General features: G+C 39.9%; 1 protein-coding gene and 1 long non-coding RNA gene across 6 annotated transcripts in view; one reads left to right on the top strand and one right to left on the bottom strand.

Moving 5' to 3' along the window:
• The window catches only part of B3GLCT (beta 3-glucosyltransferase), a 124,667-nt gene that overhangs the window by 95,481 nt on the left and 6,199 nt on the right, over nt 1–22,987 (top strand). The window contains exons 13-14 of the mRNA XM_035718567.2: nt 2,648–2,767; nt 9,631–9,775. Coding sequence (XP_035574460.1) covers nt 2,648–2,767; nt 9,631–9,775 — 265 coding nt within the window. The remainder of the gene's footprint in view (nt 1–2,647; nt 2,768–9,630; nt 9,776–22,987) is intronic.
• The window catches only part of LOC112669448 (uncharacterized), a 362,442-nt gene continuing 346,334 nt past the window's right edge, over nt 6,880–22,987 (bottom strand). For 2 of the 5 annotated variants that reach the window (XR_007406015.1, XR_007406014.1), the window contains 3 exons: nt 15,299–15,340; nt 14,734–14,799; nt 6,880–7,256 (listed from right to left, as the gene is read on the bottom strand). This is a non-coding gene — a long non-coding RNA (uncharacterized LOC112669448). The remainder of the gene's footprint in view (nt 7,257–14,733; nt 14,800–15,298; nt 15,341–22,987) is intronic. The other 3 variants (XR_003142264.2, XR_003142263.3, XR_004817150.2) reach the window with 2 other exon arrangements.

The following is a 22,987-nucleotide window of genomic DNA, read 5'->3' as shown; positions in this document are numbered from 1 at the left end:
TGCCTTAATTATTATTTTTAAGCCCAATTATTTACATAAATGCAGTAAGAATAGCAGCTGGTCATTAGGTTCTTTTTAAATCTGCTTTACTGGGACTTCTCATAAGGAATTTCAGATTGAGCCTTTAACAGCCTTTGGAGACTGCAAGCCAAGCCAAATACCTCCCATCAGACTCACCTGCAATCTGTTTAGTTTGGGTTACTTCCTCTCTTCTTCGAGTTCCCCCAAATACCTGTGGTTCCTGAGACTGACAGGAAATGATCTTCCTTAATCTCCTGGTAAGGCTCTGAGGAAGCCTGTAAGCAAGGGACCAGGCTGATTTTTTTCCAAGGGGCTTCCTTGGCTCCCTAAAACCAATCTTAGTTCCTTAAAGCTGTCTGGCCATATCAGAATCTATGCAGGTCTCTTAAATAGGACCTTCCAGTCACAGCCTTGATAATATAACCACCGTTTCAGTGATGTCCTGTTACAAGAACCATATTCTTATTGAACTTCTATAAATAACTATAATTGATTTCTCATTTTGTTGTTGCCACAGCTTCAGCCAAACCCTCTGGATGTGAACTTACATTCAACTCACATTTGGCATTAATATTTCTAAGGCCTTTTACTACCATTTTTGCCTTTATTTCTCCCAAAAAATTTAAGGTGTTTCTGTAGACAAGTGTGCATTCAGCCAGTGACTGTTAGAGCTAGTACAGTCTGTTGGTTAGTGCAAGATCAATAAATGATTAATTCCATATAGGGCCCTCTGGTTGGCCCCTCCTGCATGCATGAGAGGGCAACACTGGCCTAACTCCTGTCTCTAGGGGTAGGTGGTATCCACCCCTGAAATTCTGCCATTAGCAGAGGGGCCCTTGACAACACACCTGGCTTTTTAGAGCCTTCAAGGAAGTAAACTGCTTTCCCTTAGGCAATGCCTTCTAGAGGCTTAGCAAGACCCAACTGAGTTGTCTATATTTTCTCTTGGGGTCCCAGACAATATTAGATCTTGCTACCATTGTTTACAAGATCTTGATAGGCTTCTTTTCCACCACTTCATCATTGAGGGGATCCTTTATTTTTCCCTATTTTTCAATCTATTTACCTTTCAGTTTTGTGTAAGTTGGCTACTATAGTGGCTATCATAGCAGTGGGCTGTTTAGCCACACGGACAAGAACAGATACTAAAGTCTGATACCCTGCCCTTGGGGCTGACTGTGAGATACGAACATTGATGTAAGAGAAAAGTAATTCTTCATTTGGGCCACCAAAATACTGGGTGTAAATGGTATGTTCCATCCTCGGTTCTTCCACAGGGGTCCAGTGCAATGGAGGGGAGGGAGTGTCCTTGTTAAGCCAGGTTTTAAGTGCCTGCAGGTCTCACCCATGCCTGCAGTATACAGTCTTGGTCACAAGGCAGGTTGAGCAGTGGCCTAGGCCATTTTTGACATCTTAGGAGTCCATTTACAATAATACCACCTCCTCCAGCATCCCACAGTCATAACACTCAAGCTGCCACCGCTTCTTGGCCCATTTGCTTCTCCACGATCTCAGGCATTTTTAGGGCATCTCCATATTCACACACTGGCCTGAAGTGCTCAAAATACATGGCCAAGTCTCCCCACAGGGTCGTGGCTAGCCAGCCTGGGATTTCCCGTGCATGGACCATGGGCTTCCCCCGGCTTGGCTGTTTCACCTATGGCTTGTTTCATTGTTGGTATCCTGCCCACTACTTCAAGCATTAGTAGGTGCAGGAGGGTCAATAAAGTATCTTCCAAGACTGAGAGGGCACTTTAATACCGAAAAAGGAAGCAAGCCACTCCATTCTGCTTACACAGTTTTATTTAGGGTAACTTAGTGATTGATGGTCAGTTGATAGGTCAGGACAGTAATATGTAGCCATTCTGTGCCACTCTCCAGCCCTTCATCCCTCAGGGCATGGCGGTGCTGTCTCAGGGTAGGTATCTAAAGTGGCGCCACTTGTGCACTACAGGTGAGGGCGAGATGGAGGGCCAAAGATGGAGTCAGTGTTGTTAGCACTCCTACACCAAGTACACCTGAAAAGATGTGGCAGTTAGTTCACACTCACTGGGAAACAGGACTGGTACACTGGCCACCTTTACTTCATTAATCTGCCACCCTGTTCACCCAACCTAGGCAGCTGTGTTCTGGCAGGAGCTTTTTAAAACTCAGCCTGGGGGCACCTGGGTGGATGAGCAGTTGAGCATCTGCCTTCAGCCCAGGATGTGATCCTGGAGTCCCGGATTTGAGTCCCACATTGGGCTCCCTGCATGGAGCCTGCTTCTCCCTCTGCCTGTGTCTCTGCCTCTCTCTCTCTCTGTCTCGAATGAATGAATGAATGAATAAAACCTTAAAAAAATAAAATTGAGGAGTAAGCCCCACGTTTTTTAGTTTTTCTCCTGTTTCTGGGAATATACAGCTTCCATCAATTTTTCTTTCCTTTTTTTAAAAAATGCATTTCTTCTGTAAATCACTTAAATTTCATTTCTAAGTGATTTCAGTAAAGTATTATACTATCAGTATATCTGTATACAGACAATTATACATATGGAATAACCAGTGGGATGTAAGAATCACAGACTATTTACCATGAAAAGAGATTTTGAATTAAGTCCTTATTGCTTATGTTCCCTTTGGAATTTAGCATCTCCAGACTCCAGCACTTGCTTAGCTGTTACGACTCCAGTGAACCGGTGTTTCTGGGAGAGCGGTACGGCTACGGCCTGGGCACTGGCGGCTACAGCTACATCACGGGAGGAGGAGGGTAACTATGACCATAGTTTTCTGCAGATACTTTCAACATTAATTTCTGTTTCCATGATGTAGGGCTGGGTCTGTGGTGGTGGGATCTGTCTTGATACCTAAGTGCTCTGTAAATGGCAGTTGTTTCTTTAACAGGAAAGTGAACAAACATTAAATTTACTAAATACAAAAAAAAAAAATCCATGGTAAAGACTATTTCACACCATGAAGAAATATAAATGGGTGTCAAGGTACTTGGTAGAAATGTTCCTATAGGAATGATTGCTTCTAGGTAGCCAATTATTTTTGATTGTTTAAATGGAAAAGAAATTTGGATATAGATTTTATTGCCAGAAAATAAGCCATTAGACTTTCAAATCATCTAGTGCTAATAAATCACATTTAGGAAGAGTCGTATAGAAGTTTAGACTTGGTATCAATTATAGTGATTTAAAGTTCATCAACAGGTATTTGTTGCATGCCCACTCTGTGCCAAAGCAACATTCTTAGCACTGGTGTATAAACCTCTGAAGGGTCGGGACTTGGTATTCTTACTTGGTAATCCCCTAGAGCATAATGGTTCCTGCTGCAGGACCTCAAGAATCATGTTCCAGATGTTCTGGTTTGGTCTAGCTAATTCAGGGGTTAATATAGCTTGGATGTGGCTCTTTCCTAGTGATAACTAAGCCTGGGCAGGAATACTAATCTTTTTGAGCAGTGCCATGCCTCTACCTGACCTCATTAGCAACAGGGATGGGTGTCCATGTAGGCCTTTGATAAGACACCAAAGGGAAAGGCTATGGAGTACTGATCTCTTCATTTAAAAAAAAAGAAAAAAAAAAAGGCTTGCAAGCTATGTGCCGCCTTATGGTAATGCATTTTGTTTTCAGTGGGTAAGGCTCTGGTGTTGTTTTTGGATCAGGGCATGGTATCTGTTGAGTAAGAACTCCTTACCTTTGAAAGGGATCTTATTTGAATATGGGTTTATATATTTTGTAGCACATGGGTGTTTGTATACTTTTAACACAGAAGTGACTTGTGTCAAGAAAACTATTTTGTTGTCTTCCTTGCCTGTTGGATTTCAGTGTTATTTCTGAGACTGGCCTGTGATGCCTGAAGTGGCACTTGACCTCGCCTAGCCAGTATTGTCTCATCACTCCAGTTGGTTGCTCATTCACTCCACAAGCCTAGTGAGTGCAGGAATAGGGGATGCAAACAAAAGCCATGGGAGCTCCTTCCTTCCCTATGATCAGGCTAGGCCAGATCAGCAAATACCCTGCATGAGAGTCACTGATCCCTTTCCTAGGCCTGTGGTGGCTAAAGACAGCATCTTTAGCCTTTTATACGTTCAACTTCTTTCTACCTTGCCTACCATGGACTTTCTACTGCCTCCAGTTTTCCCATCTTAAAACTCCTTCCTGCCACCACACCCTCCCTCTTCTCCCCCTCAGATCATCTTAAGAACTCATCTTTTCTGCTTCCCCAGCCCACACTTCCATCTGGCCCCCACACTTGGCCTTCCACCTAAACTATCCTGCTGGGGTCTCTGGCGGTGTCCATGGAGCCAAATCCAGTGGCTCAATTCCAGTTTTTCTCAGCAGCCTTTGACAAAGGTGACTGCTTACTCCTTGAAATGCTCCTTTCTCTTGCTTTCCAGAACAGTGTCCTATCCTTGTGTATTCCTGCCGTTCCCATTATTCCTTCTCAGTTTCCTTTTCCTATCCCTTAAATGACTGTGTTTTCCAGGCATCTTCTCCAGTGTCTCTTCTTTTCTTGATCTGTATTCTCCTTTGTGATCTTATCCACCCCTACGACTATGCTGAAAGCCCCCAAACTTCTATCCCCAGACTACAACTCTCTTCTGACCTCTGGACTCCTACCTCCACCTACCAGAGGCCGTGTTCACTGGGGTGAGTCACAGAACATGAGACCCAGCACTCCATCCTGACCTCATCTTCTGACTCTGACCCCTGATTTAGTGTTTTTCTGGTAGTCTCACCTCAGGGAAGACATGCAGTCACAAGTTCCTGCCCCAGAGACCTGTGAGTCTGCTTTATGTTTCTCCTCCTTATCCCCCAGGACCTTGCAGTCAATCTAGTCACTTTTGTCTCCTAAATACCACTTCTGTCCCCACTTCTCCAGGTCTAGTCTGGGTCACACCACCTCTCCCACATGTGCTCCTGCCACAGTGGGATTCAGATTCCAACAGGAGTCATGCTGGTCTGGGAACAGGCCTCATTTTAATCACTGTCAGTTTGCCAGGTCCACAGCCTGCTTAGATGCTGCTGAGGCCACTGCCATGGGGCCGATGTCTCTAGCTGGTCTCCTTCCTCCTGCCCTTTGACCCACCTTGTCCCTGAAGTTGCCACTGCTTGCTGCCCACCTGAGAAGGATTCCTCTCTCTAGAAATTAGTTCTTCCGGATTTCATACCATCCATCTCTTCAATAATTCCATAGGTTAATGTGATTTTAATTTTATTTGATTTTTTTTTTTGTTTTTTTTTGGTATTACCATGGGAAATGAAAGTCTTTTGCATTCTTTTATAACCTCCTGTTACCTTTAGGATAAAGTCCAAATTCCTCATTTGGACTTACCAGGCCTCTCATGACCTTGGCAGATGCTGTTTTACTTTTCTAGCCTCGTTTGTGTGCACTGTCATCTTAAAGAGTTCCTGAACTTACTTCAGCTCCTCAGAGGCATTTCTTCTTTTCTCTTCCTCCAAGACTGGCATCTACTGGTCTCTACATAGAACTGTGTCCCCTCCCCAACTTTCTGTCCTTGTCACCCTGCTCATCCTTCTCTTTTTTTGGACATAATATAGCTATCATTTATTCCTGGAAGCCGTTGGCCTAGTCTTGCTTCTCAAATCTGGGTTTGATGCCTTTCAAATGTACTTTCGTAGCATATTATGCAAACCATTATCATTTAATTGCCTATTTACCTTTCTACTTTCCACCTAAATTATGAATTATTTGAAGGCAGCACCTGTGTCTCATTTCTCATTATATCCTCACTTCCTAGCATAGAGACTCATTTTTTACAAGATACAATGAATAAATGAATAAACAAATGCATGAACACAGACTTGATCTGTATATAACTAATGACCAGTATAATGTTTTGTTTTTAATAGCATTTTTACAAAGATGCAGAAACATTCATCATGAGATCATCTCATATCAACCTTTGAAAAAAGTTGCAGACACAATGTTAAATGATTTCTCAGTAGACTTATGATTTTTTTTTTTTGTAAACAGCAAGCCAGGATCAATTAATGGCTTATAAAATCTATGAATGGATCATGACCATCATTTAAAAATGATAACATATAAAATGGAATAGAATAAAATAGATATATCATAGTGTATCACATGTAGCAAGGATATGTATTGTGAAATTTTGTTTCAGTTTTATACACACAGCACATATAAATGGTTGTAGTATGAAATGTGTTTGTGTTCTCTCTGGTTCACAGTCAAGTTAAGTTTTTGTAAAGCCTTGCCTTGAACCATCTCTCTTAAGCCCCACTAAGCAGAGCTGAATTGGGAGTATAGACTCCATAGTGCTTTACATGTAGGTACTCTGTATTGTTTGGAAAATGAGACCTTTGCATTATTTGAAGCCAGTTGTCTGGTGTTCACTTCTTTTCTTCCTCCTTGGATATTTGGGTGTCTGCAGATAGTTTATTCAATAACTGCTTTCCTTTTTGCAATACTTACCTCTGTCTGAGTAGGAAGCTGGCTCTGGATGTCATTATTATTCTCTCTGGCAGCCTCTTTGGAAGAGGCTGAAGGCAGTGTTCTCTAGAGAGAGCCCTGGCTTGCTCATCTTCTGGAAGACCAAAAGCAGTGGGCATCTTTCTTTGTTTCTTTGTTTCTTTGTTTCTTTCTTTTCTTTCTTCTTTCTTTCTTTTTTTCTTTCTTTCTTTCTTCTTTCTTTCTTTCTTTCTTTCTTTCTTTCTTTCTTTCTTTCTTCTTTCTTTTCTTTCTTTCTTTCTTTCCTTTTCCTTTCCTTTTCCTTTCCTTTTCCTTTCCTTTCCTTTCTTTTTCTTTTCTTTTTCTTTTTCTTTTCTTTTTCTTTTTTCTTTTCTTTCTTTTCTTTCTTTCTTTCTTCCTTTCTTCCTTTCTTCCTTTCTTCCTTTCTTCCTTTCTTTCTTTCTTTCTTTCTTTCCTTTTAGTGGGCATGTTTCTGATGCAGTTTATCTTCTGTATGTGCTCTTGATCCGCATGCATGGCCTTAGGCAAGCTCCAGTCTCCCGTTTCAGTCTTTCTTATGCTTAAAATTGGTGTGTTGTATATTAAAAGAAATCACTTAGAGCCTCTCAACATCTTTTTAATATTTAAAAGTTGGCATACGAACAGACATACCATGATGTGTCTAGTAAAAAAACCGTCTTCCATTTTGTGGGACAACTCTTCATTTTGAAATAACTCATCAGCATAGTTATAACCAGGTGTTATTAGAGGCTCTTGTATATTTATTCTGTGTGCATAACTGATGTAAGACTGTTCTGTGTATGGAAAAACAGAAAAAAATTACTAATAAAGATTTTATGCTTCCATTTTATCTTCCTATAAGGCTAACTTTTTAGAGAGTGGGCCAAAATAAAAGAATGGGCTTTCCCTTTCTTTCTCATTCTATTACATGGTGACAAAAGAAAAAAAAAAAGTAAACTCTTTTTATTTAAATTTAGTTCAAGATAAACAAGATTACAGCTCTGAAATACAAGTACAGCAGCCCTTGAACAGTTGGGTTTGAATTGGGTAGGTTGGCTTACATGCGGGTTTTTTTTTTTTCCGATAAATACAGTACTATAAATGTATTTTCTCTTCCTTATGATTTTCTTAATAATACTTTCTTTTCCATACTTCACTTTATTGGTAGGAATACAGTTTATAATACATGTAACATACAGTGTGTTAACTGAGTATGTTATCAGTAAGGCCAAGAGTAGGCTATTGGTAGGTAACTTTTAGGGGAGTCAAAAGTTAGCATCAGATTTTTTTTTTCAGCATCAGATTTTAAATTGCACATGGGGCTGGCCCTTCACACTGCATTGTTCAAGGTCAACTGCAATATACTTAGGAAATTCCCCTGTAGTATCAGATGGATGTGAAGGGCAGTGTCTGTCTCCTGTCCCCTTACATAGATCCTTTTCCTGGGGTCAGGTAGATGAGCCAGATTTTGACTCAGCACAAAGGTGCTATCCAGTTGCTGGGAGGCACTGAGACTCTGAGAGAAAGAGGATTTCTGGTGAGTTTTCAAATGTGCAGGTTTCCTTTTGGGACAGTTCATAAGAACTGTTTCTTCTTTTGGTACAGAACCATTCTCTTATATCAGCTTAAATAAAGAGCTTCTTTTTCCTCTTGTCTGGTCTTGTTTCATCCTGTCCTCTGGCATCTTAGCCAGGGCAGAGCAACTGCCATGTGTGTGGTTATCCTGCCAGCACTTGCCCACTAACGTTAAACTACACTGACCTGAGCCCAGCTGAGTGTGGAACCAACATTTTGCATCAGGGATTGTACTCAAGGTCTTTGTCCCGTTTTCCTTCACACTGTATATAGAACTCCTTCCCCCCACAGGAAGACGATCTTTATAAAGGCAGCTTAATTCTCACTTATTTGATGCATCAAATTCTAGTGAGTGCTTGCTGTATGCAAGGCCCTGCATTTGGCTCTGGGAACATGTGGATAAACTGTAGACAGTTTTGCCTTCAAGGAAGTCATGGCTTATTGGGGATGAATTTGTGAACCATATTAGTCCTTTTAGCCCTATCGGCTATTGGATTATTCATAATATGAGAAAATCCATTACTGCCATAGGGCCAGAATGGTCCTATATTTTAGGACCAATATGCCTTTTAAAAAGAGGATTTATTGCAGGTACTTGGTACAAAAAGTGTTGGAAAGGGCCTAAGGAATAAAACGGTGCAGGTGGCTCTACCTAGAGCTTGGTAATTCTAGAAAGCTACTACTGCCCCAAAGGATGGAAGAGCAAAGCAAAGGCTGTATCCTGGAGCCCATTCATGTGGATTGCTGTGGCTGCTCATGCTGTTAGGACACCACACTGCATTTGAGGCAGTCACAGGACTGGCTCTCCACTGCTACTGTGTTTCTGCCATTAACACTCTGCTGCCCACCATCTTCTGCCTCTGCCAGAGACCACCAGAGCCAGAAGTAGATGGCTTCGCCCAGTGTAGTGCCTCTCATTGTCAGATTGAAACCAGGTCTTAGCTGGCAAGGGAGTCTGAAAAATACTGTTTTAAAATTTCTAGCCTCTTGCAAATCTGAGGAGGGTACAGAAAGGCAGGACCATGCATGAGTTCCACAAGAAAGTACCGAACATACCAGGTCAAGTATCATCATAGTACTGTTTGAGGTAGACCAGTCTCTCCTTCTCTCTGTCTCCTTTTTCTTTCTGAAAATCACCTAAGTAAGCTTCTGTAGACTGGAATCACTTGGACAATGCACAGTGGTTTCAGTTAGATTTGATTTCAATGTCAGTCATCACCTGTATGAGTGAGGTTTACCTGGGCCCATCTACGTGCTGGGATTGTTGGTGGATGTTGTTATTGATCTCACTAAGAGTGTGAAAACTAAAGAACTATTCTAATTTTCCATTGACATGTTAGGAAAAGAACATTGTATAGAACATTGTATAGTATTCATTTGTAAGAAATATGCAAAAAAATAAAATTACCTATTAGATAGTAAACACTTCTTCAAAGTAAATTTTCCTTTCACAGAAAGCATAGAACACTTCCCCAGAATAACTATTAACATCTTTACCAGGAATGTATCCTCTGAACTATATTTCTTTATGTAGATTAAAGGTCTTGAGATGCTACTTACTCTAACCCTTTGCTCTGCCTGGCTTCCCATTAGAATGGTCTTCAGCAGAGAAGCAATTAGGAGACTTCTTGCCAGTAAATGTCGCTGCTACAGCAATGATGCTCCCGACGATATGGTCCTAGGCATGTGCTTTAGCGGGTTGGGAATCCCTGTGACACACAGCCCTCTCTTCCATCAGGTGAGAACAATGTTTTTATTCCTACCTCAGAGGGAGAGGGGGATTTTCTTTTCACTTTAAGGTCCTATTTCATTTCCTTCACATATTCTCTGGAAACAATCTTAAAAACAATGTGGAAATGTTCAAGGGGGGCATCCTTAACAGACCTCTTTGTCCAGAGGATTGATGCTGTACCATGCACAGCAGGAAGATGGAAGGCAGAAATCTCTAGAAAACAAAATGGGGTTTGACTGGTGTCCTTGAATACAGGGCCAAGGGAAAGCTGTTCTTTTTTCCCCCTTTATTTTTGAGTTAAAAAATTGATGGCATTTAAAAATTATTAAATGCTATCTGGAAATATACAGGAATGACCTAATATTTCTTGCTATATATATGCCACCACATGTATGTAATTCTATACTGTCCGCAGTTTTTTTTTTTTTTAAGATTTATTTATTTATTCTCAGAGAGAGAGAGGCAGAGACACAGGCAGAGGGAGAAGCAGGCTCCATGCAGGGAGCCTAACGTGGGACTTGATCCTGGGTCTCCAGGATCACACCCTGGGCTGAAGGCGGCACTAAACCGCTGCGCCACCGGGGCTGCCCCTGTCTGCAGTTTTTACGCTGTCCGTTGATTGCCTTTTTATTGGGCTTTCTCCCCGTTGGTTGCTATTAAGCTGAGTGGCTAAGCTCTTTTAAGCTTTAATTTAGTATCTCAATGAGCATATAATCTGGGGGTGGTTGTAGTCTAAGATGATGTGTACCAGAGATGGTTGGTACTAATAACTTTACCATACTGCACTTTGGAGAAGGGAATCCTCTGAACTATTTTTTGTAGTTTTTAAGAATCATGTCAGTGAATGTTCTGATGTTGTAAGGATAAATAATGTCTTATTTAGTAACCAGTAGCAAATGCTATCATGGCAATATAGAAAATTGAACATGACATAAAAGCACTCTAGGAAATAACTTGAACAATGCAAAGAAAGTATGTGCATTATCAAAAAAGGCAGGATCCATTTCTGCATCTCAACCACAAGGGAAGATGGAAACAGACCTTTCATAATAAGATGTCTATGAGAAACCTTCATTGGTACCAGTCAGGAGTACTTGTCCATCTTTTAGAATCTTGAGAGATCTTACCCGTTTTAAGCCTATGTGTTGTGTTACGGGATGACTTAGAGAAGCAAGTTATTTTCTCTTGCTCTCTCTCTTGCTCTATCTTATAGTATTTCACTTCCAGAAAAGGAAGGGCAATTAAAACTATTGGTGTATAAGGGGAATGATTGTTAATAAGGCAGTGTTAGATTTTTATAGTGGCCTTTTTCACTAAGGGAAGAATATGCTAGTAAAGAAAATGATAAAGAGAAAAGAAAAAAGGAAAATACTCTCTAAGCAAAAATCCTTTGAAGATAATTTAAAAATGGAAAAAGGTGTCATTTCCCAGACATAAACTCTTGATTTCTCTATTTTGCATAATAAATTTTAAATCTTTCCAAAATCATAAAATATGCTTAAAACTTATGCTCCCCAACAGATACCACTATATCTTTTAATTCTTAAGCCTCTTTTAGGGAGTTTGCTATGATTTCAAAATTATTTCCCATGTATAATGCTGAACAGTGATCCAAACAGTGTATTTGTTCATATTGAGAAATACATTTGAGGCAAAAAGATAAAAATCTAAGATTCCTGAAGAGTTAGAGATAGAGTGGGCCTTGGGAAACAATCTCAGATACAAAAAGTTGCCTGGGACACTTTCCTTATCTTTTTAGTCAGGGAAAGTTACTGTGAAATCATAGGCTTAGAAGGGGATTTAAGGAATGTGTAGTATGTCCTTTTATTAAAAACAAAGGATCTAGCGCATGTGATTTTCTGTTCTTCCAAAATTATGTGCCACCAATTCATTCATATGGCAGCATGCCATGGCTAATGAATCCTCTGTGCAAAATTATCAAAATACTTATTTCAGGAGAAGCATTTATTCCTGAAAAACTGCTATAGTTTCAGTAAGTCCAACAGAGTAGGAGGCTTTCGGAAGCCTTTCTGCCTGAAGCCCTCCCAGCCTCCACCTCCCCATCCATCCCAGCTTGGAGAGAGGAACAACAATTTGGCCTGGCTGAGGAAAATGGCAGCTTTGCTGTCAGAGGGGGTGGACTTGATGTGGGTAGGGAGAGATAAAAACCTATAGATATGTCAGCTAAAATAGTCAAACTTGGTAGGAAACAAGAAAAACCTGTACCTTTATGGGCCTGAGGTTGCAGTCTCAGATATGGTAAAGGGTATCTACACCAGAAATTTAATACATAGTACCCTGGAAATAAGAGAGAAATAGAAAGGCTATAAAGCTCTCCACAATTCTCTGACCTGGTGGGAAACCATGTGCATGCACATGGACCACTGGATGAGTCTAGCAGAAAGTAAAAGTAAAATCCAAGCCATGTTTGAGAACCCACCGAAGCTTTGAATGCACTTTCCAGCCCAGGTAGAAGCCTGATGGGCTTGAGCGTAACCTCTTCCTATATCATAAGTTGGCCACAAACTATTTAAGCACAGGGGTGACCTCTAGTAAGCTAAGCTACAAGATAAAAGTAAGAACTAAAAGTTGAGTGGAGATATCAGTAGCCATACATTGCAGTGAGAATGATCCCACAGTGTAAATCCAGGCAAGTTACTTTTTATAAGGAATTTTTAAAAATTTTTTAAATTTATTTACGATAGTCACACACACACACACACACACAGAGAGAGAGAGAGAGAGAGAGAGACAGAGACAGAGACATAGGCAGAGGGAGAAGCAGGCTCCATGCACTGGGAGCCTGATGTGGGACTCGATCCTGGGTCTCCAGGATCACGCCCTGAGCCAAAGGCAGGCGCCAAACCGCTGCGCCACCTAGGGATCCCTACTTTTTAAAATGTAGTAAAAATAGATTTGTTGTTAGAATACATTTTCAAAATAATCAACTTCCAACAAATTATCATGAGACAAAGCAGAGAGATATACTGAGGCAAAAATGTAGAAATAGAAACGGACTCTGAGTGGGACCAGATATTGGAGTTGATAGACAAAGGCTTCAAGAAGCTAATAAAATTAAAGTCATAGAATCAAAGGGCAATATGAGGAGAATGACTCAACAAATGGTAAATCTTAATAAAAAATAGGAACTATGATTAAAAGCTAATGAATGGTTATGGAATAACATGGGAATGGTTGTAAAACCAAATAATTGAGACATTATCTGGGCAGACATAATAGTAGATTTAAGATGGCAGAAGAAACAATGAATTTGAAGGCAGATCAATAGAAATTACCCAGTCCAGAGAATGGAGACAAAAATAACTAAAGAAAAATGAACAGAGCATTAAAATACTTTAAAGTATACCAACCGATGGGAGTTCTAAAAAGTGACTAGAGAGAGAATTGGATTGAAAATTTTTTTCAAAGAAATAAGGTTGAAGTTTCCCAAATGTGATGAAAAACATTAATGTATAGCTCTAGAAGGCTCAACAAAGCTCAAGTAGGATAATCATGAAAAGAATCATACACTGACATGTTATAGTCAAACTGTTGAAAGATGGTGAAAAGTGAAAGTCTTAAAAACAACAGAAAACCTAATGCAAAGGGAAAGAAAAAATATAGTTACTGGCTAATTTCTCATTAAAAATAATAGAAGCCCAAAGGCAGAAGTCCCAAAAGAAACCAATCAACTAATGATTCTATATCCAATAAAACTATCTTTCACAAATGAAAGTGGAATAAAGATATCTGCAAGTAAACAAAAAGTGAGATAAATCTTTGCTAGTAAAACTTCCCTACACAAGAAAACTAAAGGAAATCCTTTGGGCTGAGAGGAAACAGCACATGGTAATTCGAATATACTGAATGAATGGAAGAATACTGGATAGGGTTAATATGGAGAAAAATATAAAAGACTGTGTTTCTGGATACATATACATATATATGTACACATATATATATGTGCATATATATAATTAAAAGAAGAAAAGTGTGTGTATAAGCACACATAAACATACATATTTTCTCTCTTAATTTCTTTAACAGACATAACATTGTTTAAAGCAATAATTATAACCCTATTGTTGGGTTTATAACAGATAAATGCAATATATATGATGATAATAGTGCAAAGGCAGGGGAAGGAAATGAAGCTCTATTATAGCAGTTGATTTTATCGATTCAATTCAATTTTTTAAAGATTTTATTTATTTATTCATGAGAGACATGGAGGGGGGAGAGAGAGAAAGAGAGAGAGAGAGACAGGCAGAGGGAGAAGCAGGCTTCCTGCAAGGAGGCCAATGTGGGACTCGAGCCCAGATCCCAGGATCACTCCCTGAGCCAAAGGCAGACGCTCAACTGCTGAGCCACCCAAGGCATCCCTGATTCAATTCAATATTAACTTAAGTTAAAGATGCATATTGTATCCTTGGAGCAATCTCTGAGAAAATGATTTTCAATATATAGCTTAAAATATCAATACAGGGATTTAAATGTACACTAAAAGATTTTGTTTAACAAAAAAGTCAATAAAGGAGAAACAGAGGGACAAAACACATGAGACATAGAAAATAAATGGCAAAATGACTGATAAAAATATAGATATATCAATTATAACATTAAATATCAATGGACTAAACTCCTTTAGTCAAAGGCAGATATTGTCAGGTTGTATGAAAAGCAAGATTTGACTATATGTTGTCTATAAGAGTCCAGTACACTTTAGATTCATAGACACAAATAGGTTGAATGTATAAGGATGGGAAACACAATATGTTACGCTATGTTAAACACAATAGACTTTAAGAAGAGGACTATTATTAGACATTTTATAACCAAATGTGAGTACATTAAGAAGATACAATAATTATAAATGTATATATATACACCTAACAGACCTTCAGATACATGAAACACAAATGGACAGAATTGAAATGAGAAATGGACAAATACTAACTACTTACCTGACACAGAATGTTTTATCTGACAAGAGCAGAATGCACATTCTTTCCAGGTGTTCATGGAATGTTCTAAAGGATAGGTCATATGTTAGATAATAAAACAATCTCAATAAATTTTAAAGGATTAAAACATACAAAATATATCCTCCCAGCAATGCAATGAAATTAGAAATCAACAGAAAAAAATAGTATTTCCAAATATTTGGAAATTATACAACACATTAAAATAACCCTGGGTCAAAAAAGAAATCATAAGGAAAATTGGAAAATATCTTGAATAAAAATGAAAAAAAATAACAAAAGTATTTAGCATAGCTATATAGGGAATGGAAGGAAATTTATAGTTTTTAAACATACTAGAAATGGATAATGGTATTAAATCATTAAAGATCTACAGTGAAAAATGAATATTATCATTCAAATAGCTATATAGGGATTCGAGGGAAATTTATAGTTTTAAACATACTAGAAATGGATGTTCTTAGCGGGGCGGAGGGGGGGGGCGGGTGGGGGGGGCAAGATGGCAGAGGAGTAGGGTCCCCAAGTCTTCTGGCCCCATGCAACTTACCTAGATAACTTTCAAATCATCCTGAAAACCTATGAATTTGACCTGAAATTTAAAAAGAGAACAGCTGGAATACTACAGAGAGAAGAGTTTGCACTTCTAATAACAAGGTAGGAAGACGGAAAAAAAAAAAATCAAGTTGGGGAGGCCCCCACCCCCACCCTGCGAGATGCTGGTCTAAGAGGGGTGGCAAGAACCTCCCGGACAGAAGAGCCCAGCCCCGGAGAAGCAGGAGCTTTAAAAATCCGTACTGGAGTCTTCCTGGACGGAAAGGCACTCTCAAGGAGCTCGGGCAGGATTCCAGGAGGGGCAGTGGAGCTCCCAGGTTCCCGGGGTCACTGACAGAGGAACACACCACAGGCCGAGCTCGGTAAAGGGCTGAAGCATGCCCGGTGGGGCCTCGGGAGCAGCTCAGGCAGCGGCTCCATTTGGAGGGGGTTGCGTGGCCCCAGGAGCACAATGCCAGCAGCACAGGCCCCGGATCCCACGGTGCCAGGGGACACAGCCCAGGATCTTGCGCTCCACCGGGACAGACAGAGGCGGAGAGGGCACAGGACAGTGAGGACGCTCTTGCCGCCATATGCCCCCGAGCTGTGCAGGTCAGTACCCCCACCCCCACCCCGCCCCGGAGAGCATCCAAGCCAGTGCAGACTGGGAGACTAGTAGTTACTCCGAGAGCTGACTCCAGAGATGGAGAGCTGGCTTTAAAGATGATGGAGAGCTGGCCGCCCGTGGTGTTGTTCCTCCTGGTGTCACCTGTGCCTGGGAGAGGCGGGGCTGCCAGGGGACAGGGGCCTCACAGCTCCCACTGAGCCCACCACCTGGCACGGGGTGGGGCAGCACCCCCAGGTGCACACACCTGAGAATCAGTGCAGCAGGCCCCTCCCCCAGAAGACCAGCTGGAAGGACAGGGGAAGAGCAAGCAAGTTTTGGCCAAGCAGCGCTGGAAAGCTCCAGGGGAAGTCGAGGGATTTCCAGTATATAGAACAAGAGGATATCCTTCCTAGTTTTTTTTGTTTCTTTGTTTTGTTTTTTTCTTAGTTTTTTCTTCCTTTTTCCAGTACAACTCGTTTTTAGCCACTCTGCACTGAACAAAATGACTAGAAAGAAGAACTCCCCACAAAAGAAAGAATCAGAAACAGTACTCTCTGCCATAGAGTTACAGAATTTGGATTACAATTTGATGTGAGAAAACCAATTCAGAAACACAAATATAAAGCTTCTGGTGGCTCTGGAAAAAAGCATAAAGGATTCAAGAGACTTCATAACTGCAGAATTTAGATCTAATCAGGCTGAAATTAAAAATCAATTAAATGAGATGCAGTCCAAACTGGAGGTCCTAATGACAAGGGTTTAATGAGGTAGAAGAAAGAGTGAGTGACATAGAAGACAAGTTGATGGCAACGAAGGAAGCTGAGGAAAAAAGAGAAAAACAATTAAAAGACCATGAGGAAAGGTTAAGGGAAATAAATGACAGCCTAAGAAGGAAAAATCTACGTTTAATTGGGGTTCCAGAGGATGCTGGAAGGGACAGAGGACCAGAAAGCACATTTGAACAAATCATAGCTGAGAATTTCCCTAACTTGGGGAGGGAAACAGGCATTCAGATCCAGGAGATAGAGAGACCCCCTCCCCCCAAAATCAATAAAAACCATTCAACACCTTGACATTTAATAGTGAAACTTGCAAAGATAAAGAGAAAATCCTTAAAGCAGCAAGAGACAAGAGATCCCAAACTTATATGGGGAGAAATATTAGATTAACAGCAGACCTCTCCACAGAGACCTGGCAGGCAAGAAGGGGCTGGCAGGATATATTCAGGGTCCTAAATGAGAAGAACATGCAGCCAAGAATACTCTATCCAGCAAGGCTCTCCTTCAGAATAGAAGGAGAGGTAAAGAGCTTCCAGGATAGGCAGAAACTGAAAGAATATGTAACCACCAAACCGGCTCTGCAAGAAATAATAAGGGGGACTCTGTAAAAGAAAGAGGAAGCCCAAAGAAATAAGCCACAAAAACAGGGGCTGAATAGGTATTATGATGATACTAAATGCATATCTTTCAATAGTAACTCTGAATGTGAATGGTTTAATGATCCCATCAAAAGACGCAGGGTTTCAGACTGGATAAAAAAGCAAGACCCATCTATTTGCTGTCTACAGGAGACTCATTTTAGACCTAAGGACACCTACAGCCTGACAATGAAAGGTTGGAGAGCCATTTACCATTCAAATGGTCCTCCAAAGAAAGCAGGGGTAGGTATCCTCATATCAGTTAAATTAAAATTTATCCCAAAGACTGTACTAAGAGATGAAGAGGGACACTATGTAATGCTTCAAGGATCTAATAAGAGGACCTACAAATCATGAATATTTATGCCCCTAATGAGGGAGCTGCCAAGCATATCAATCAATTAATAACCAAAGTAAAGACATACTTAGATAATAGTACACTAATACTGGGAGACTTCAACACGGTGCTTTCTGCAAATGACAGATATTCTAAGCACAACATCTCCAAAGAAACAAAAGCTTTAAATGATACACTGGACTAGATTTCACAGATATTTATAGAACTTTACATCCAAATGCAACTGAATGTGCATTTTTCTCAAGTGCACATGGAACTTCCTCCAGAATAGACCACATATTGGGTCACAAATCAGATCTTAACTGATACCAAAAGATTGGGATTGTCCCCTGCATATTTTCAGACCATAATGCTTTGAAACTTGAACGCAATCACAAGAAGAAATTTGGAAGAAATTCAAACATGTGGAGGTTAAAGACCATCCTGCTAAAAGATGAAAGGGTCAACCAGGAAATTACAGAAGTATTAAAAAGATTCATGGAAATGAATTAGAATAAAGATACAACCGTTCAAAATCTTTGGGATACAGCAAGAGCAGTCCTAAGAGGGAAATATATCACCATACAAGCATCCCTCAAAAAACTGAAAAAAAACTCAAATACACAAGTTAACCTTGCACCTAAAGGAAATGGAAAAAGAACAGCAAATAAAACCTACACCCTGCAGAAGAAGAGAGTTAAAAGATTCGAGCAGAACTCAATGAACTAGAGACGAGAACTGTAGAACAGATAAACAAAACCAGGAGTTGGTTCTTTGAAAGAATTAATAGGATAGATAAACCATTAGCCAGCCTTTTAAAAACAAAAGAGAAAAGACTCTAATAAAATCATGAATGAAAAAAGGAGAGATCACCACCAATACCAAGGAAATACAAACGATTTTAAAAACATATTATGAGCAGCTATACGCCAGTAAGTTAGGCAATCTAGAAGAAATGGACGCATTTCTGGAAAACCACAAACTACCAAAACTGGAACAGGAAGAAATAGAAAACCTGAACAGGCCAACAACCAGGGAAGAAATTGAAGCAGTCCTCAAAAACCTCCCAAGACACAAAAGTCCAGGGGCAGATGGCTTCCCAGGGGAATTCTGTCAAATGCTTGAAGAAGAAACAATACCTATTCTAATGCTGTTCCGAAAGATAGAAAGGGATGGAATACTTCCAAACTCTTTCTGTGAGGCCAGCATCACCTTACTTCCAAAACCAGACAAGGACCCCACCAAAAAGGAGAATTATAGATCAATATCCCTGATGAACAGAGATGCAAAAATTCTCAACAAGATAGTAGCCAATAGGATCCAACAGTACATTAAGATTATTCACCATGACCAAGTGGGATTTATCCCCGGGATGCAAAGCTGGTTCAACACTCGTAAGGCAATCAACGTGATAGATCATATCAACAAGAGAAAAAACAAGAACCATATGATTCTCTCAATAGATGCAGAGAAGCATGTGACAAAATACAGCATCCATTCCTGATCAAAACTCATATTGAGAGTGTAGGGATAGAGGGAACATTCCTCAACATGTTAAAAGCCATCTACGAAAAGCCCACAGCAAATATCATTCTCAATGGGGAAGCACTGGGAGCCTTTCCCCTAAGATCAGGAACAAGACAGGGATGTCCACTCTCACCACGGCTATTCAACATAGTACCAGAAGTCCTAGCCTCAGCAATCAGACAACAAAAAGAAATAAAAGGCATTCAAATTGGCAAAGAAGAAGTCAAACTCTCCCTCTTTGCAGATGACATGATACTGTACATAGAAAATCCAAAAGCCTCCACCCCAAGATTGCTAGAACTCATATAGCAATTTGGCAGTGTGGCAGGATACAAAATCAATGCCCAGAAGTCAGTGGCATTTCTATACAGTAACAATGAGACTGAAGAAAGAGAAATTAAGGAGTCAATCCCATGTACAATTGCATCCAAAAGCATAAGCTACCTAGGAATAAAGCTAACCAAAGAGGTAAAAGACCTATCCCTAAAAACTATAGAACACTTCTGAAAGAAATTGAGGAAGACACAAAGAGATGGGAAAATACTCCATGCTCATGGATTGGAAGAATTAATATCGTGAAAATGTCAATGTTACCCAGGGCAATTTATACATTTAATGCAATCTCTATCAAAATACCATGGACTTTCTTCAGAGAGTTGGAACAAATCATCATAAGATTTGTGTGGAATCAAAAAGACCCCGAATAGCCAGAGGAATATTGAAAAAGAAAACCAGAGCCGGGGGCATCACAATGCCAGATTTCAGGTTGTACTACAAAGCTGTGATCATCAAGACAGTGTGGTACTGGCACAAAAACACACATAGATCAATGGAACAGAATAGAGAATCCAGAAATGGCCCTTCAACTCTATGGTCAACTAATATTTGACAAAGCAGGAAAGGCTATCCACTGGAAAAAAGACAGTCTCTTCAATAAATGGTGCCGGGAGAATTGGACTGCCATGTGCAGAAGAATGAAACTAGACCACTCTCTTGCACCATACACAAAGATAAACTCAAAATGGATGAAAGATCTAAATGTGAGACAAGAATCCATCAAAATCCTAGAGGAGAACACAGGCAACACCCTTTTTGAACTTGGCCACAGCAACTTCTTGCAAGATACATCTATGAAGGCAAGAGAGACAAAAGCAAAAATGAACTATTGGGACTTAAGATAAAAAGCTTCTGCACAGCAAAAGAAACAGTCAACAAAACTAAAAGACAACATACAGAGTGAGAGAAGATATTTTGCAAATGACCTATCAGATAAAGGGCGAGTATCCAAGATCTATCAAGAACTTATTAAACTCAACAGCAAAGAAACAAACAATCCAATCATGAAATGGGCAAAAGACATGAACAGAAGTTTCACCAAAGGAGACATACACATGGCCAACAAGCACATGAGAAAATGCTCTGCATCACTGGCCATCAGGGAAATACAAATCAAAACCACAATGAGATACCACCTCACACCAGTGAGAATGGGGAAAATTAACAAGACAGGAAACAACAAGTGTTGGAGAGGATGTGGAGAAAGGGGAACCCTCTTGCACTGTTGGTGGGAATGTGAACTGGCGCAGCCACTCTGGAAAACTGTGTGGAGGTTCCTCAGTTAAAAATGGAACTGTCCTATGTCCCAGCAATTGCACTGCTGGGGATTTACCCCAAAGATACAGATGCAGTGAAATGCTGGGACACCTGTACCCCAATGTTTATAGCAGCAATGTCCACAATAGCCAAACTCTGGAAGGAGCCACAGTGTCTATCAAAAGATGAATGGATAAAGAAGATGCCGTATATGTATACAATGGAATATTACTCAGCCATTAGAAACGACGAATACCCACCATTTGCTTCAGTATGGATGGAACTGGAGGGTATTATGCTGACTGAAGTAAGTCAATCAGAAGAGGACAAACATTATATAGTCTCATTCATTTGGGGAATATAAAAAATAGTGAAAGAAGAGAGGAGAGAAAATGAGTGGGAAATATCAGTGAGGGTGACAGAACATGAGATACACCTAACTCTGGGAACAAGGGTTGATAGAAAGGGAAGTGAGTGGGGGGGTTGGGGTGACTGGGTGACGGGCAATGAGGGGGGCACTTGACAGGATGAGCACTGGATGTTATGCTATATGTTGGCGAATTGAACTCCAATAAAAAATATTTTAAAAAAACATACTAGAAATGGTACTGATATTAAATCATTAAACATCTGCATTGAAAGCAAAAGAATATTATACAAATCTGAATTAAGTGGAATAAAATATTAAAGGTTAGAGCACAAGTCAATGTAGAAAACAGAAAAAAAAAACAGAGAAAATTAGTTAAGTAAAAAATGAGTTATTTTGGAAAGATCAGCTAATTTGGTAAACGTTAAGCTAGATTGCTCAAGAGAAAAGGAATGAAGACAGACATTACCAAGGTTGATAATAAAAGAGGGGACATCACTGCAAATCATACCCAAATTGTGCCAACTTAGACAATTTAAATAAAATGAGAGAAATTTCTAGGATCATGCTCATTAGCAAAACTTTTTAAAAGTATTTGAACCTACATACATTGATGGAATGGAATTAAAGGAGTGAGAATACTTCCCAATTCATTTTATGAGGCCAATATTAGTCTAATATGTCAAAGACACATATTGTTGAGGTGCTTGTGTAGTGCAGTCAGTTAAGCATCTGATTCTTGGTTTTGGCTCAGGTCCCCACATCAGGGGACCCTGAATCAGGGCTCCACACTCAGTGGGGAGTCTGCTTGGGTTCTTTCTCCCTCTACCTCTGTTGCTCCCCTCCTCCCCCACACACATGCTCTCTCTTTCTCTCTCTCAAGATGCATATTGTATCCCTAGAGCAAGAACTTAGAAAATCACTCCAAAATATTGCTAAAAAAGTAACAGAGGGATTAAAATGGTATATCACAAAAGTAAACTACCAGCTGATATTACTCTTGAGCATAGATGGAAAAATCCTTAACAAAATATTAGCAAATTGAATCCAGCAATGTATAAAAGAGGTTATATGCCATAACCAAGTGGGATTTATCACAAGAATGCAACAAAATTTCTGTAGTGATTTGGCAACAAAATATCTGAAAATGAAGAACATAATGTTATTCAAAGTAGCATCCAAATGAATAAAATACTCAGGGATAAATCTAAAAAGGAAGTTACACTGTATGATAAAATTCTGAGAGAAATTAAGATATAATTAAATGAAGAGATATATACCATATTTATGGATTAGAAGACTCAATATTGCTATGATGGCAATTTCTCCATCGACTTTTTAATATTCATTTAAAGTGAACTATATTATTTCATCTTATTCATTTAAAATTAGCTTATTCTGAGTGCCTAAATGAAGTGTTCTGGATCAGAGATAGATTTTTACATTAAGTACCTCACAATAAATAATAAGCCTATCTTGCCCTCACTGCCACTCCCACTGCCTAGAGGTAGTTTTTACCTTCAGGGAAGCATATAAGGGCCAATTCACTTTCCCTACACAAGTGACCAGATACCCCATACGCAAGGGACAAAGAAAAATTGTTTTTTCTGCTTCTAAAGGTGAAGCCTTCCTTACTTTAGCATTTTGGTATGCAAATAAATACGTCATTCTTCCTTGAAATGTAACTGTATCCCCAGGTGAAAGTGTTCAGGTCTCTCTGGCACCTTGGTGCGCTTACCCTCTGGACCTGGTTCAGGGATACAACCATTGGCTTCTCCAAGAGATAAGGTCGGTTTTACTCTCTTTGGGGATCAGATCAGTTTAGACAAATGGAATGTGAAATGTTTCTTGTAGGGC

This window comes from Canis lupus, chromosome 25, assembly GCF_003254725.2.
Source record: "Canis lupus dingo isolate Sandy chromosome 25, ASM325472v2, whole genome shotgun sequence".
Taxonomy (NCBI): Eukaryota; Metazoa; Chordata; class Mammalia; order Carnivora; family Canidae; genus Canis; species Canis lupus.
This window is presented reverse-complemented; position numbering and strand designations above follow the sequence as displayed.